This window comes from Schistocerca piceifrons, chromosome 9 (assembly GCF_021461385.2).
Source record: "Schistocerca piceifrons isolate TAMUIC-IGC-003096 chromosome 9, iqSchPice1.1, whole genome shotgun sequence".
Lineage (NCBI taxonomy): Eukaryota > Metazoa > Arthropoda > Insecta > Orthoptera > Acrididae > Schistocerca > Schistocerca piceifrons.
The window spans coordinates 147676946-147695648 of NC_060146.1; the positions used below are offsets into that span (position 1 = coordinate 147676946).

Below are 18703 nucleotides of genomic sequence, written 5' to 3' on the forward strand. Positions count from 1 at the left end.
ATTTTGATTCTTTGGTGATTTATAACAATGCTACAGACCGCTCTATACGAGAGTATTTGCAGAAATGTCATAACAAAGGGAAAATTTTAATAAACCATCAGAAAATTAAAAAAAATGTTGTTTTGGAAAGGTTTTCCCGCAAACTTTGAAATTGTGATGTGACACATTCACTCTTGAGCTGTATGATTTGAGATCAGTTACTTGCACCATCTTTAAAATGTGTGTGTGTGTGTGTGTGTGTGTGTGTGTGTGTGTGTGTAAAAATAAACTATGAAAATTTGTAACTTTTTGCAAATTTCAAAATTATGTTTTGAAAATATGAATAGTCACAGGATGTTAACTGTCCTGAGAAATGATAAAGTGGAAGGACTGCTGTCAGTTATGACACTTGTGTATGAGATTCTTCAACTGTTTAAATATTTATACATAACGATGAAAGAATTTGAAATTTTTTTGGTTTTATAAATTATTTTCTCCAAAACCCTGACCCCTATGTTCTAAAAATTTCATGATACGTTGGTTGGTCATTGTACTTCTGGAATGTGCAATGAGAGTGGGAATTAACTGTCTGTATTAAATGTAAGAAATATTTTCAGTAGACCTAGCTCCACTCTCAAGGTCAAAAAATTATGCACACTTAAATATTTAAAGAGTTCATCTGTTTTTTCATCTGCTTCTCATTGAACTTTTATAGCCGAGCTGAATTTGCACACTGACAAAGATGATGAAACAAGAGCAGTACCTGGGAAATTGGCACACCACACTGATCTTTCAATTACAGCCATTTGAAAGTATTAGCAGGACCTGAGGCGTCATAAAGGAGACTGTTATATCTTGTAGCTCATGAGAGACACTATCTGTCCCACCCACCACTGTCATGCACACAAGAAATGAAAAGGCTCACTGCAAAGTCTTCTAATGTATACTGTGGTTTCTCCATTTCACACACATAACAGGTGGCATTTCTTGGAGAACTGTTCTTGCAGTGTGTTTGCCACTCCGGGATGCAAGTCAGTAGTTACTTGATGAATTCAAGCCACAGGTTTCATAAAAGACCATTCTTCTCTCTCTCTCTCTCTCTCTCTCTCTCGCTCTCTCTCTCTCTCTCTCTCTCACACACACACACACACACACACACACACACACACACACACACACACACACAGAATTCCCTTAATGTACTGTCATTTAGACTTATGAGTTTCATGTTTGTTACTAATGTTGATAGGGTGTGAACAAATCCAGTAGCATCTCTTATAGCATCAACAGCTTCATGCTGGAGATTAAATCTTGTTGCAAGATGTTTACAGAGACCTCCTACCCTACCACATGCACTTTCTCCATGACCGTTGTTGAAAATATCCTTCTTTTGTCGTAATTCCTGTACTGCAGTGCTGACTAAGCTCATAAAGCTGAAAGCAGTTTTTAAAATGAGATGCTGCAGCATCAGTCACATACACGTGTTTAAGGAAATGCATGGCCTCTAGATGCTATGTCATCAATTACATTGACAGCTTAGCATGCATGTGCACTGTCATGAATGAGATCATCTCTGACAATAGCAAAACAGTGTGATGCTGAAAGTATGTGAGCAAAACATGCAAATACTGATAACTGTGATGTGTGCCAGTGGTCACTTTGAATTTTGTTCTGCAAAGCAACAGAGCAGTTCTCAGCAAAGTTGAACTGAAGAACTAATGTGCGAGTATTCTGGAATGTGGTTTATTTTACGTCTGCTATGGTCTGTCTCTGAATCCTCCTAATATGATGGTGAGCTATTCCTTTAATGACACAATGCCTACCCTCTATAACACCCACAATGCATAGTTTATGTCTGTCAGTATCCTGAAGGTGTAATGTTTCAACAGTCATCACTTCAGCACCAGGACACTTCACACATTCCTGTAACCAATATTTATCTTGCGGCTCTTGACATTTACACAAAAGCATCAGGTCCATATCTGTGTACTTCTTTCATGTGATACTGCTTATGGTGAAACAAAAAGTTTCAAATTAGTGCACTAAATACATGTGCATACATATTCACTGGCTGGCATTTTACCCTTTTGGTCGTAAGGAGTAGCATTCTGAGAGACCAATTTTTAAATTCAGGTTCTCCTTTTACATTAGAAGATATGCTTCTCCTATTGATCTTGTCATACATCTTTTTACCTTTTTCGCCATTTTCACTAACAGAGGTAACATCAGCCTGGTTATGACTTTGCCTGCTGCAATCTTTGTCATCACTTAAGTAATATTCCAGAGTAACAGTAAGTGTATCATCTTGCAATGGATACCCACAGTAAGAATCTGGGCATGCCCAAATACCTTTCTCATTCTTCATTTTACAAGTTTTTTTAAATCACGTAATGTGAGGAAGTGGGTATGTATTTATGTATCTGCTGCTTAGAGTAGCTACCTGGTATCAGTGTCAGTAACTGTACCTTCTCAGTATAGGTGGTTGCTGAGATGGCAATATTTAGGTTTTGAAATCACTTATCACAATTCGTGGGCATATTACTATCTTAATATTCGGCACCAAGTTCGTCTACATTATACACTGCACAAAGTTTTGAAGATGTTGCTTGTGTAATACTTGTTTCAATTTCTTCCATGTTTCTTTTTATATATTGTTTCCTTCTTGCACTTCTTACCTTCCCTGGACTTTTAAGGGGGGATATATAAGGGCTACAGCAGAGGTGCTAACATTCAACACATCAACAACTTCACACCCAGGAATAACTCTGAGTACTGCAGTACAAGTTTTCTACACGTGGTTCCCTATAGATGAGCTAGAAATGTCCAAATAAATCAAAGTCAGTCATTTCCTATCCTTAGAACTTACCCTGTGTGCAACGGCACAGCAGATATTTCAGATATTTAATCTTTGTGACTGTCAAGCAGCACACCACCAACACTATAGGATTGTTTTTCCTACCCACGTGCATTAGTTTACATTTTCTACATTTAGAGCAATCTGCCTTTCGCACACCAAATACAAATTCTATCCAAGTCATCCTGTGTACTCCTACAGTCACTCTAAAACAGCACTGTCCTGTACGCTAAGCACCATTAGCAAACTGGCGCACATTGCTGCTCACCCTATCCACCAGCTCAGTTATGAGTGGGTACCCAAATGAAACTGAACTAATTTTTTGGTGAGCAGAGCTTCTGTGATACCACATTTTTCTGCTAAGAACACACAGAGTGAACATCCAAAAGTCAGTAAGCTGAGTGCCATTGCTGAAGGAGGTCAGCATTAGTTTCAACAGAGTTTATAGTGACAACTGTTTTGTGTGATTTTCATTTTTGCAATGGCTGATTTTTGTAAACAGTGTGCAGCAATGAAGTTGTTCTTTTTGTTTGGAAAAAGTGGAACACAAATTCGCAAAATGTTAAAAATGGCATACAAGGACAATACTATGGAGAAAACTCAAGTGCGAGTGGTTTTCCACATTTCAAAAATAGTGAAATGTCAATGTATTACAAACACCATTCTGGTTATCCTTCCATGACCCAAATACATGAAAATGTTGAAAACATTTGTGCAATCTTCAACAAAGATCAATGATGGACCAATGAAGAAATTCTGGAGTTGTTGAGAGTGACTTTGGAGTCCAGTGCAGCGAACTGTGACTGTAGATTTGGGAATTAAATGTGTGCTGCCAAAATCGTGCCGCAGCTGCTGAATGCTGAACAAACACAATGTCGCATGGAAGCAAGCTGTGCTTTAAAAAGTAGAGTCCCAAAATTATCCAAACTTTTTTTCAAAAATTATCAACAGTGATGAAACCTGGTGCTATGATTATGTTCCTGAATCACAGTAACAATCAAGCCAGTGGAAGACTTCAAGTTCGCCTTGCCCCATGAAAGCTCACCAGGTGAAATCAAACATTAAGATTATGCAAATTTGTTTTTTTATGTGAGAGGTGTCGTACATTTAAGTTTGTTCCACAGGGTTATAAAGTTAACCAGGAATTCTATTTGGAAGTTTTGAAAAGATTGTGCAACAGTGTACGGTGAAAGTGGCCTGATTTGTGGCACTCAGGTGACTGGTTTTTCCACCATGACTATGCCCCTGCTCACACATCCCTGTCATTGTCACAATTCTTGACCAAAATGGTATGACTCCTCTTCATTAACTCTCCCCCACCACCCCCATTATACTCACTCACCCACCCACCGTTGCATCCAATGATGTCGCTGAGGAGAAGAAAGAAATGAAGTCAAGCATCACAAAAGAAGAATTAAAAAAAATGTTTTGAAAAATGAAGTAAAAAGTTAGACAAGTGTATATGCACACCTGGAGAATACATTGAAGGTTTGTGCTTAAAATGTGAACAAATAAGTTAAAAAAATAGTATGGTTGCTTTTGGGCACCCCCTCATATGTAGGAAGGTAAATCAATAAGTAAGTTGCAAAACAGGGTGGAGGCAATATGACTCATATAGAAAAAAAGAGCACTTCTGTCACACTTACCTGGGGCACTCCTGTTAATACCTCTCCATTAAACACTTACTGTCCAGGATGATGTAATGGGGTTTATCACTTAGGAAGAAAAAAAGAAAATGTGAGCCACTCACATATCTGAGTATAGAGCCAATGCCATAGTCTGTACAATGAAGTATTTTTTAAATACGAGATTTGAAACTTCAGCTTTCCTTTCCATTGCCATACCAGGAAGGTCTACAAGTAATTTAATTGAAGCCTTCAGGCCATTTAGTGATTTTATGTAAGACCAGAATTTTCTAATATTCTCTGTAAGATCCTTTCCCTAAATATAACGAAGAAAGTTGTATATGTCACACACTGATGTTTTTATAGACACGTGAATTTCTACTTTCACATGTTAACATTTCTGCATTCTTTTACAAACCTGGAGTGCAACATCTGTTTTCTCACAATTTCATGAATTTTGTTATTAAACTGCAGTGGGTCTTATTCGCCATTAATTCACTTACTTGGCACATTATTTTTCAGGTCTCAAAATGTGAGACAGCATAACTGGTCAGGAGGTTTCATTCCAGTGCAAACACCTCCTCAGTAAGGAATAGTGTCCTGCAAGTGTTTCGTGGTTCGATGTGACTCTAGGAAAAAAATTTATGGTATTCCTGAAAAAGAACCTTGGTAGCATCCTGTGACAAGTTAATCTCTTACAAAGACATTTGAAATATCTATGGACTGAAAGATACAGAAAATTATTACTTGAGCTGCACACTTGATATGCTGTTATTCTCCATTCCTGTCAGTTGCCAGTTATTCACTTCACCTCAGCATAACTACTGCATCCTACATCACCAATTATCTGTCTTATATACTCCTATCTAGAGTTGTCCCTGTGATTTTATTTTCCTTCCACCTCCACTTAACATACAGTTTTCAGCAACAACTCAAATCATAATGCGTGTCCTAAAATATTCTCTCCCTCTAATTAATTACATTCCTCATAAGACATTTGTTCCTTGTCATGTCATTGCAGGGCATCTACACACCTTATTCGATCAACCCAACCTTGGAATACGACACACATAAACCATCAGATAACGCCCTACCATAAAACTGCCATAGGTGAAAAATTCACCAAATTAACAAAAACTGTAAATACAAAAATCCTCCTCACCAACAGCCACAATTAACTCTTCTCATACAAATAATGCTATGCCACACAAACCTCATCCAGCAAGGCATTCGCCTTGTCCCCAGGCAGCAAGCGGAGTCCTGCAGTTGCCTTCATGGCGAGTGGTGTGTGTCCCCATTCTTCACGGGGAACAAATGCTTTTGCACGGTCCAAAAGTTCCTGCAGACTTTCAGCACCCTGTAAGTTATCAAATGCATATAGTAGTACTTACATTTTGAAATGGTCAACTCTGTCAATATTATAAATGTAGAAAATTCATATGTAAATATTACAGAAAATAAAAACAACTGAAACCTTATGAAAATAAAACTTTATGAAAAAATATGACATTTGCTGTAACACAAATTAGCCTTTAAGAAGAAACAGCCAGGAGGACAAGCTTCAACATTTCTGCAGGGAAAACCACTTTTTTTAAAATCAAAAATTCACCCAAATTTCTGAAAAAATATATTGGCCAAATTGAAAAGGTTAAAAAAATTTAATATCTTGGGAAAATAACTCAAGAAGATGGTTTGGAAAATAGCTGCTGTAGAGGAAGGGATACACAGAATGGCAAAGGCTTATGGTATAACCAAAGACTTTTACAAGGCAAAATGCCTCTAGAAATGCAAAAAATAGGCATTAGAAAAAAGCAGTGAAGCCAGAATGTCTATATGCAAGCAAATGTCTAGTGTTAAATATAATTTTGTTAACAACAATACAAGAAAAAGATAGATTTCTGCTCACTATAAAGATGACACATTGAGTTCCAGAAAAGACACTTACACATTGGCTTTGGTCAAAGCCTACTTCAGAAAAGTAAACAAACACAAACAAACAAACACACACACATACACACACAAAATTGCCATCTCCTGCAGCTTGGGCTGCACTGGAACTCTCATGTCAAATGGAAGCAGCAATATGGAGTGGGCAGGGAAAGGGAAGGAATAGCAGGGTACAGGTAGTGATTAGATAAGAGCACTGTCTGGTGGAGTTTGCAGGGACTAAACTGCCAACATGCACAGCATTGGGAGGCTGTGGAGCAGGGAGGTGGAGAGAGGGGAATGGGGAGTGAAAAAGGAAAGAAGTGGTGAAAGGAAAAGACGGACGGGTGCACTGGCAGAGGGTGGCACACAAAGAGGGCTACAAGATCAGAATAGGGAGGAGGCGATAGCACAGACAGGGTGGAAACTGCTGGTTGGAGGGTGCGAGGACAGCAGGTTACCATAGGTCGAGGCTGAGATAATTCGAGGGCAGAGAATGTGTCGTAAGGAGAACTCCCATCCGTGCAGTTCAGAAAAGTTGATGGTGGAGTGAGGGATCTCAATGGCTCAGGTAGTGAAGTAGTCATTGTGAAATCACGTGAGTTGTGTTAAGGTGCATGTTGTGACACAGGGTAGCCTACTTTGCTCTTGGCCACAGTTTAGTGGTTGCTGATTATCCTGGTGAACAACTGACTGGTAGTCATACCAATATAAAAAGCTGTGCAGTGATTGCAGCAAAGCTGGTATATGACACGACTACTTTCATAGGTGGCCTGGCTTCTGATGGGGTAGGATAAGTCTGTGACAGGACTGGAATAAGAAGTTCTGGATGGATGGATTGGTAAAGTCTTGCACCTGGGTCTCCCACATGGATATAATCCCTGTGGCAAGGCAGTTGGGATTGCAAGTGGCACAGGGATGAATTATGAGGTTTTGGAAGTTGAGTGGATGACAGAACACTGCTTTAGAAGGGTAGATTGTCCCTCATTTAAGGGCACGATGATATGTAACCAAAGCCATGACGAAGGATGAGGTTCAGTTGTTCCAGTCTAGGGGGTATTTGGTGACAAAGGGGCACTCCTTTGTAGTTGACCTTGGAGGTGGTGGGAGGATTGCTGGTGTGTGGGGAAATGGCATGGGAGATCTATTTATAGACTAGGTCAGAGGATAGTGTCTGTCTGTGAAGACTGCGGTGAAACCCTCAGCATACTGGGCAAGGGGGTTATTGGCACTACAGGTACATTATCCCTGGATGGCCAAGTTTTATGGGAGGGATTTTTTCGTGTGAAAAAGGATGACAGCTCTAAAAGGCAGGTACTGATGGTGGTTGATGGGTTTAATGTGGACAAAGGTATGGATGGAGCCATCAGAGAGGTCAAAATACAGGAAGGTGGCACACTGATGAGGAGGACTAGGTGAAGCAGATGGGAGAGAAGGCGGTGATATGAAGATATGAGGATAGTGTGTCTTGGCCATGTGACCAGTTCATGAAGATATCATCAATGAACCTGAGCAAGACAAGGGTTTGGTGTATTGGAAGGCTAGGAAGATCTCCTCTACTCGGGCATAGTGGACTGCCATGTGGGAGCCCATGGCTGTGCCACGGATTTGTTTGTGTACTTTCCCTTCAAAGGCGAGTAGCTCAGAGTTAGAATAAGTTAGTAAGTGTATGAGGAATGAGGTAGTGGGTTTGGAGTCTGAAGGACATTGGAAAAGGTAGTGTTCAATAGTGGTAAGACCATGGTCATGACGGATGTTGGTGTAGAGGGAAGTGGTGTTAACAGTGACAAGTAGGGATCCAGAGAGTAAAGGGGTGGGGATTGTGGAGAATTGGTGAAGGAAGTGGTTGGTATCTTTGACATGGGAGGCTAGATTACGGGCAATTGGTTGGAAGTGTTGGTCAATGAGGGCCAAAATACTTTCAGTGAGGGGACAGTAACCAGCTACAATGGGGCTTGATTTGTGGGGAGCATGATTGAGGTGGGTGTGTGGCATATCATAGAGGTGAGGAGGAAAATGGATGCAGGGGAGGGGCTCTGGGAAGGGCAAGAGGCTTTCAGCAGGGACTGGAACTTATGTTGGACTTCCGTGATGGGATCACTTTTGTCAAGTTTATAGGTGGAGGAGTCAGATAATTAGCAGAGCCTTCAGCCATGTAGTCGCTGTTCATAACAACAGTGGTGGAGCCTTTATCTCTTCTCCTTTTTTAGCTCCAGATTCCACCTCCCACTTTTGCCATGACCTCCCTCAGCTCCATGTTCCACAGCCTCCCGATGCTGCATCCATTGGCAGTCTAGTCCTTGCACACTCCACCTAACAGCACTCTCCTCTTCCCCTACCAGTATCCTGCTTCCCCTTCTCTGCCCCCTCCAGACGGCTTATTCCATTCTATGTGACAGTTGCATTTCAGTCTGAGCTGTCAGAGAAGGCGATCTTGTGTGCATGAGGTGTGCTTGCTTGTATGAATGAATGTGTGAATATGTGTGTGTGTGTGTGTGTGTGTGTGTGTGTGTGTGTGTGTGTGTGTGGTTTCCCTTTTCTGAAGAAGGCTTTGGCTGAAAGCTAATTTGTAAGTGTGTTTGTTGTGCCAGTCTGCAACTCAAAGAGACACCATTACAGTGAGTAGCAATCTATCTTTTCCTTATATTGATGATACAACCTGGAGTTTCCACTGTATAATTTAGGTAAATTAGAAATATTAGAAGAATGAATCATTACAACAATATTAGGCCCATGAAAAGCTACACAAGGTTTTGAATTATTTAGTAGTAATCAAATTTATTGAAACATTGAAAACACATGAGGAATACTGAGGAAATGAGGACTGTTAGTTATTGGACATTATGTCAAATGAAAGCTCAAAAAGATCTTCAAATAACTGTTAGATAAGAAGTTAACAAGAAGTTGGATCCATGAAATTAAAAAGGGTTTAGAAAACAATAATATAAAAGCTGAAGGAACAACTGACGGAAATGTTTAGCAGTGTTGAATATTGAAGGATTCCAAAGTAGAAGAGTGGGGGAAAGAAAAACAGGTATCAAGCAGTCAGATGATGATGATGATGATGATGATGATGATGTTTGGTTTGTGGGGCGTTCAACTGTGCAGGTATCAGCGCCCGTACAAATTCCCAATCTTTGCTCAGTCCAATCTCAGCACTTTCATGAATGATGATGAAATGATGAGGACAACACAAACACCCAGCCATCTCGATGCAGTTGAAAATCCCTGACCCCACCGGGAATGGAACCCAGTCAAGCAGTCAGGACACGGCGAGAAAAAACATAGTGTACAGATGAAATAGTACAGGAAGAAAATAAGACATCAATGAATAAGGAGTTAAAACTGGCATGTCATCCTTAGTTGGCCCATCTGAGAGTGGTGAGGTGGGAGGTAACGGGTGGAGGAAGGGGGAGGGGTTATGAATAGCATTACAAAGAAGTAAAATACAAGTGTACTACAGTTGCTTGACTAGACATTTTTAATAATATCCCTCTAAGTATTAGTGTGCCTCCGTAGCTCAGTGGAGGATCGGGTTCAACTCCTAGCACTGCCAGGTATTTTTGCTTGGTGTAAGAACAGGAACAAGGTGCACCCAGCCTCTTGATGCCAGCTGAGGAGCTACTTAAAACAGAAGCAGTGACTCCAACACCAAAAAAGCTGACATGGCCGGAAGAGCAGTGTGCTGATCCCCTATCCCTCCATTACTGGACTCGATGATGCCATTGGCAAAGGATGACGTGGCCATCAGCCAGTCTCGATTGGTCCATGAGAGCCAGAAAATGAGTCATTGCTTTGCCTTTGAATATTAGAATTTGACCACATTGTTGTGGAACATTAAAAGCAAGTGTAAAACAAAGGCAACATTTTGACTGCCTTTGCCACAACCCTCTTCAGAGGCAATGATAGGACACGGACCAGTGCAAAGACAGTCAAAATGACAATACTGTTTCTTTCTTTCTTTCTTTTTTTGTTTTACTAAATGATGTAGCCTAATACCCAAATGACCATGGAAGTCTATGAGCAGACGTCACTGTTACACGGTAAGAGGGAAACAAGGAAAGGAGAAGAGGTGAAGAGACAGGTAGAGAATTAATTGGTCAGAACTGACGTTTGTGAGTGTCATGAGAAAGTGTTTCAACAATAAATGGCTGGAGAAAACTGTTCAAATGTGAGTGGATAGTGTGCAAATAATGTGTTTGAACACACATTCTATTTCCTGCCTGTTGTGTACCTGTTGAACACTTATGAACAGTGAGAAGGAAATGGGATGACATCTAATTTCTGCTATGAGTACACACCTTGGAAATATTATAGATATGTCCAAGATAGCTCATAAATCAACTTGTGGGAATTTGCTCTACATCAGGCACCTGTCAGAGATAAGATACTTTGAGGTGATACTGGACTGATGTCAGAATCATGTATTACTCACCTTCACAGGATTATCAGCAAATGACGAGAGGCCAGGTTTCACCTGAACGAACAGCTCATCGTCCAGTTTTAGATTCTTATCTGTACATGATAACATACATATTATACAAGTGCAGTTGCTTTACACATTAATATAACAAACTACATGGTATTCAGAGTTATACAAGAATATCTTCCCATCAGAAACACTAGTCTGTTATACAAGTGTGCACACACCATGGCAAATTACACACAGTAAAGCATAATGTGAAACTGAAATCTTTCATCACAGTGACACAGTGTTAGCTTATTTCAACCAACTCCTCCACGACCCACCCTCCACAACTATTTTCCTTGGAACCTCTGCCAATAATAATAATAGCAGCAGCATGAGAAATGATTTTATTCTCTTTCCCACTTCTTGCCTGTCCTGCTTGTGTCATTAAACTCTTATCTTTTTCATCCCTTTAACAGTGGCTTCCATACGTTACAGGTCACAAATTAATTCATTTTGGCAAAGTCTGACCACAGCCAGACTAAAATTACTCCATAGCAGATTCTCACTAGCTACTTTAAACTCAGTTCCTTCAATCAGAGACTGTGATATCGTGTGGAAAATGAACATTGTAACTATGAGCCAAAACAAAGTGTCAATTTACTTGCAAAGCAGCTGATGCACTCAGAACACGCATCATGTAAAAACCGAAATGACGAGTCCCACTTGCGGGCTATTTGGCTATAACCTGACATAGTGAAAGAACATCAGAATGGGCCTTAACCACGGAGATGCCATTGGTAACACAGTAAAGCATCATCACCATTAGCATCATATGCAATTACAAGATTCTGCACTGTTAACATAGATTTTTTTTAGTGGGAGTATGGGAATTTAGAATCCATAGCACTTTGCTAGTAAGTCTTTCGTATTGCTTTGGCATTAACTACAAACATTCAGTATGTCTTTCTCTGTGTTCTCCCTTTTAACAGAAGTTGTGTTATGACCATTTTGTTAATCTGTGTGCAATAAATGTGTGTGTTTCAACTGAATACTGCCTGTAAATTACTCTGCTAACAAGATATTAAAACGGGCTTCAAATAAGACTACCACGTCTTCATTTTAAGGTGCTGACAACACAATGTGGGAATTTATTTTGAGCCAACTGAGATAGTAATTTTTTCCCATCATTATGATGCAACTGTGGAACCATTTATGTCATTTTGAAATTTTCTTTATCATGTTCCTCTTTTTCTTTTCCCCCCAAGAGCATGCTGTGGTCACGTCACAAAATGTATGCATTCAGAGAGGCAAGTGGTACAGTAAGAGGAAAAGACCATGCAAACATGTGCAATACGACTTGTGAAGTTACAGTGGCAAACACTGGTCATCTCACTGTTAGCAATAGAGGCCGTTCAGGCTGTGGCACCTGCTGACATTACTTCTTGTGGCGTGTGGATAGTAGACTATGCCACCTAACCTGGTAGGAAAGGCTATCAAATACCAATAGAACATTCAAATTACTTGTGGTAAGACACGACCAAGTCAAGTTTTATCTTTAGGTTCACCACAGTGCACGACACACCGGAAGGTGGACAAATTTCAAACAATTCTACAATCCACTTCAAGTAACATCCGGCAGCCAATGAGGTTTAGTCTTCCTCTGGATGCTTTCCCATGAATAGTGCTGGAAGCAAACTTCATTCCTAGCATGCTTACCTATCTACAAAGAAGAGACATACTAGGGTAAATATTAAGTATTTTTTAATGTATGTTTCACATACAGTAATGTTCTGTGCCAACAAACTTCAGATATGTGTATAGTTTTTATTAGCAGGTCTTTTCGTATGGAGTGTAGCCATGTATGGCAGTGAAACATGGACGATAAATAGTTTGGACAAGAAGAGAATAGAAGCTTTCGAAATGTGGTGCTACAGAAGAATGCTGAAGATTAGATGGGTAGATCACATAACTAATGAGGAAGTATTGAATAGGATTGGGGAGAAGAGAAGTTTGTGGCACAACTTGACCAGAAGAAGGGATCGGTTGGTAGGACATGTTCTGAGGCATCAAGGGATCACCAATTTAGTATTGGAGGGCAGCGTGGAGGGTAAAAATCGTAGAGGGAGACCAAGAGATGAATACACTAAGCAGATTCAGAAGGATGTAGGTTGCAGTAGGTACTGGGAGATGAAAAAGCTTGCACAGGATAGAGTAGCATGGAGAGCTGCATCAAACCAGTCTCAGGACTGAAGACCACAACAACAACAACAAGCTCCATACAAAACATTTCATTTTGCTGATGCTCTACAATTAGCAGAAACAGTGACCATAATGAACGCTGCAGGCTGTAATCTAGGTTGATTTAGAGAGAGACTAGTTTCTCTGCAGGAGAAGGAGGGAGGGGGGGAGGAGGAGGAGGAGGAGGAGGAGAAGAGAGAGAGAGAGAGAGAGAGAGAGAGAGAGAGAGAGAGAGAGAGAGAGAGAGAGAGAGAGAGAGGGGGGGGGGGGGGGGGGAGGGAGGTTAGTCATTTCAACCAGGAATGAGTTTGTTCTGGATAGAAGTGACGTAGACAACAACAAGCAACTGAAGGAGATGGGACAGCAGCTGAAATGATAAAGTGTGGACCCAACAAGTTGGTAGACAATGTAACCAAAGTTATCTGCCACATTTAGAGGACTAGAGGTTACCAAAAGGATGCGATCACAGTGCCAGTCCATAAGAAGGGGGACAAGAGGGTTGCAGACAACTGCAGAGGAATACTGCTACCAGAGGTCAGTTACATGGTGCTACTGAAACCCATCCTGCTGAACAGATAGAAAGTACAGTTGGAGACCATAAAGCTGGATTTAAAAAGGAAAGAAGATGCACACACCACCTATTTCCCTAAAAAATAACCAACAGTGCAGAGAGCCTGAAAGAACAAAAAGATAGGGAAATATCTAGGGCCTTCAAAAAGGCATATGACTCCATTGACAGATTCTTGAAAGGATCATGAAGAAAAAGGACTAGACAACACTATACAGGGGAACTAAAAACAGAATTTCTGACAAAGGCAAGAGTGGTGATGAGATACAGTGGAGTACTATCGGAAGAGTTGAGATCAAGCCAGCATCAAACAGGGATATGGATTTTCACCAATTTGGTTCACAGGACAAAGTGATCAGAAAGTGGACAGCAATAAACAAGAAATGGGAATACCAAAGATGCACAGGGAGGCCAAAAAGACACAGAACCCAAATGGATTGCCTAGCCTTTGCATATGACAGTGAAAGTAGGACAGAAAGATACACAAAAACACAAATTGATAACCTAAGCAAGACAGCTAGAAGGATATAGGGATTGAGGATCCCCACAAAACGTAAGCACTAAGCACCACCGGGGACTGCAAAACATCAGAAGCACCATGCAAAGTGTGGACACATTTAAATACTTGGGAGAATATACAACAAAAAGAAATGGGAGCAGTGAGGGAATCAGAGTGGATGAAGATGAGCTCAAACTTCTGAATGACTATATACACTGAAGAGCCAAATAAACTGATACACATGCTTAATATCGTGTAGGGCCCCCGCAACCATGTAGAAGTGCCACAACATGTCATGGCATGGACTGAAGCAGTGCTGGAGGGAACTGACAACATGAATCCTGCAGGGCTTCCATCAATCCATAAGAGTATGAGGGGGGTGAAAATTTCTTCTAAACAGCATGTTGCACGGCATCCCATATATGCTCAATGATGTTCATGCCTGGGAAGTTTGGTAGCCAGTGGAAGTGTTTAAACTCAGAAGAGCATTACTTGAGCAAATTCGTAGCAATTCTGGATGTGTGGGCTGTCTGATTTCCCTGCTGGAATTGCCAATAGACATGACTGGATGCCAGTGATCAGAGAGGATGCTTACGTACTTGTCCCCTGTCAGTATCATATCTAGATGTGTCAGTGGTCCCACATCACTCCAACTGCACACGTCCCACACCATTAAAGAGCCTCCACCAGCTTGAACAGTCTCCTGCTGACATGCATGGTGCATGGATTCATGAGGTTGTCTCCATATCCCGTGTACAACCATCTGCTCAATACAATTTGAAATGAGACTCGAACGACCAGGCAACATGTTTTCAGTCATCAACAGTCCTAGGTCGGTATTGACAACAGGCGCAGGTGAGATCTAAAGCTTTGTGTCATGCAGTCATCAATGGTACACGAGTGGGCCTTCAGCTCCAAAGCGCCATATTGATGATGTTCTGTTGAATGATTCGCATATTGATACTTGTTGAAGGCCCAGCACTGAAATCTGCATCAATTTGTGCAAGGGTTGCACTTCTGTCATCTTGAACATTTCTCTTCAGTCATCATTGGTCCTGTTCTTGCAGAATCTTTTTCCGGCTGCAGTGATATTCGAGATTTGATGTTTTACCAGATTCCCAATATTCACAGTACACTCATGAAATGGCCATACGGGAAAATCCCCACTTCCTCGCTACCTCGGATATGCTGTATCCCATCATTTGTGCACCAATTATACCACCACATTCAAACTCACTCAGGTTTTGATAACCAGCCATTGTAGCAGCAGTAAATGATCTAAAAATTGTGCCAGATACTTGTTGTCTTCTACAGGCACTGACGACCCCAGCGCTATATTCTGCCTGCTTACATCTCTGCATCTCTACATGCCTGTACTATACGCGTATGAAATAACACTGGGACGAAATGATGCAAGACTAGAGAAAGAAGAAAGAACAACACTGAGGAAAATATTAGGCCCCTAAAGGGGATGATGAGAGGTGGATGTGAGGATGTAAGGAAAATCTGTACTGGAGCACAAGGTCAACATCAGAAGAAATCTGACTGATCGGGCCAAAGTTTGCTGGATATGTAATCATGACGAATACGGATAATAGGACAAAAAGAGTATGGGAAACAATATGGAGCACAAGAGGAAAGACAGGAGCCAAGTGGGTTATTGAATTCCCAAAGGATTGGGCAGAACTGGTGATCAAGACGAAAGGAAATGAAAATTGGAGAATAAAGTACATATCCCAGAAAATGCCACAGATCAACAATAGAGAAATATACAGGAAAAGGATAGTCGGGTCATTCCATATCAAATCACCCAATAAAAAATAAATTTTACACCCACCTCCTTAGATTTTCATGAAATTTGGCTCAAATGGTTCTAATACCATCCTGACAACACCTGCAAATTTTTTTTTGCTGTATCTCTTATAGTTTTTTTTATAAATTTTTAAAGTTTTTATGTTTTGCGTTTTCCGAACCTTCGGAAATGGTAAATTAAATTTGTATTCAAAACTTTAAAATTGCTTATCTTAAAAACTCTTTTAGATAACATCATGAATTTTTGCAGCAAGTTTGTTTATTATACATATTTGAAGATAAAAATGATACTATTAAAATATATTAATATTTTCTATGAAAAAAATATATATATGTATTTTTTTCTTTTTTTTAAAGGATGTTTTGTTTTATAAGAATTGCAATATCTAGAGTCTCAGACCTGATAGAATGCTCAAATTTGTTTTAATTTACTCTTAAACATATAGGATACTTGATAAAACAAAAATAATGATGGCTTTTTAACATGTTTATTAATTATAGTAGATTACATTAGAATTATTAACAAAGATAGTGTTCTTACAACACTTATGTATAACCCACCTGATTGCTTGAAACATTGAATTTTTGAGTAATTTTGTCTTTTTACTGAACATTAATGCTGATTCAAACTGTTTTTCCACTTCATCCAAGAGCTTTCAGTTCTTTTGATACAGTCTTTTTTTGAAGTAATACATTCTTCCAGTGCCGCTTGATTGAGGTGCGTCTACTACACAGACTATGTGCTCCAGAGGCACTACGCAAGAATCTTCTCTTTGAGGCCAATAAAATGATGCAGCTGGTCCTGAAGGATGTAGAAATAGAATTTCTGCATCTTCTTCATCATTGAATATTGTTTTTACCTGTCCAAAGTACCAGTTACCATCATGATTTGCATGGTTCAACACGAACCCAATCAGAAGAAGAATGGAAAGAAAAGACTAAGGAGGGTTTTACACTATCTGTAGTCCTAATTTCAAGGTTGTTTGTTGGAAGTGGTTTGAAGTTATGAAAACTTCTTGTTCCAGGAATGGTTCTGGTTGCTGAAAAAACGTTTTTTCTAGTTTTAACCGTAGTAAATCAGCTTCTTTTTTGTCAATAAAGTGAAAATGAATGTTTTCAATATTTTTTTCACAAAACTTGTACACATCGATTGCTGTCATTATTTGTTCTTCATCCGAAAGCTGTAGACTGGCTTTCCTTAAAATTCTTTTAATAGTTCCTCCTAGGCCATCACAAATTGACTTCCCGTGACTTGTTGCAAAAAAAAAAAAGTGTGTTGGGCCTTCAAATTAAAGTCTCTCAAGTGTTCAGTCAAATTTTTAAAACTGTTTCTATTTTTGTACTGCCCAGCACAACCATCTGTAAAGTAGTGAACTGAGTCAATGTCAGTATGATGTAATGACAGCCACTTTGTAATTTCTTTTTGTACAAAGTTAACAAAACCAGTGTCATGTTCTTGGTCATCACTAATACAACAGTGGTTGGAACCAAAAACATTGTTTTCCTCATTTCCTAGGAAAATTCCAACTGGGTGCAGAGTACAACCACCTCTATTCCAGTGGTAACTTTGGATCTCATTTTGTATAACAAAGGAATAATTTTCACTGAAATCCATCACAATAATTGCTGTTTTGGGTGGTGGGTCTTCTTTCAATCTTTTAAAGGCTGCCGATTGGGATTTTGCTATAAACGAGCGCGGGGTGAGCTTTTCCAATGACCTAACCAATAAAGGAATGTAGTCTTCAACACTGATAGACTGTTTGATCATTTCTGCCCTGTCTGTGTTAACCCACTGACTGATTACAATTTCTTCTTCTAAATCATAATCTTCACTTAGTTTTTCAGTTAAGTACTCAGTGCAGCATTTGCAGGACAGCTGTCGCAATGATGTAGCATGCAGTTTTGGTTTTCCGTGTTGCACACAAGCATCTTAATTAGGTCTTTATAAGATTCTTCAATTTTCACAGCATCCAATAATAGTTTAACATTCTGGTGGATACTGCATACACATACAGTGTGTGTGCCTGCAGCACCAGCAAGGATACACCATTTAGGTCTCAAGAAACAAAATTTTGAAAATCCTACTTCTACCTCGGGATTATCCCATTTGAAAGAATAATAGAGTTCTCTCAAGTTACACAAAATGGGTCTTTTTTGCATGTACACATTTTTTTGAACACTTACTTTGTCTTTTGTTCCAGGTAGCACTCTGGAACTTTCATCCTTTTCATAAAAATCTGTTACAAGTCTTACTGTATTTTCAGAAAGAGTTTTACCTTTTTTTGGACCAGGAGTTTCTAAAATACCCTTTTCAGATTTTAGCTTTCTAGCTTGTCGCACCATGTACTAACTTACATTAAATTCTTTCATCACTTTATTTCGACTCCAAGAATCTGCAGCCAAGGTCAGAATCTGGATTTTTCTACACCTCCAACAGATGACATCTTCTCTTTCATAAGAGAAATCATTACATAAAAATCCTTTGCTTTCTTGTATCTTCTTCGTCATCATCAGAACTTGGTGCATCATATTTTAATGCTTTTGAAACCGCCTTTTTTGCAGTCTTTTCAATACTACTAACCTTCCTTTTAAAATAAGACCCTTTACTTTGTTCTGACAAGCCATGATGCTTTATCGGTGTTAAACCTAAATTATCAAGAGCAATGTTTGTTGGTACGAGGGATTCATTTCTGGATTCCAATGATTCTAATTCAACCATGACTTCACCATCTGTTTCACTTTCATTGACTTCAACTCTTAATTTTTCCTCACAAAAGTTGCGGCATGTTGA

The 18703-nt window shown here is 39.7% G+C and overlaps 1 protein-coding gene across 3 annotated transcripts in view; it reads right to left on the reverse strand.

Moving 5' to 3' along the window:
- LOC124717088 (ectonucleoside triphosphate diphosphohydrolase 5) overlaps positions 1-18703 on the reverse strand; it is a 52275-nt gene that overhangs the window by 26049 nt on the left and 7523 nt on the right. For all 3 annotated transcript variants that reach the window (XM_047243790.1, XM_047243792.1, XM_047243791.1), the window contains exons 4-5: positions 10820-10899; positions 5672-5815 (exon numbers count right to left, since the gene is read on the reverse strand). In XM_047243790.1, the coding sequence (XP_047099746.1) occupies positions 5672-5815; positions 10820-10899 (224 nt within the window). The remainder of the gene's footprint in view (positions 1-5671; positions 5816-10819; positions 10900-18703) is intronic.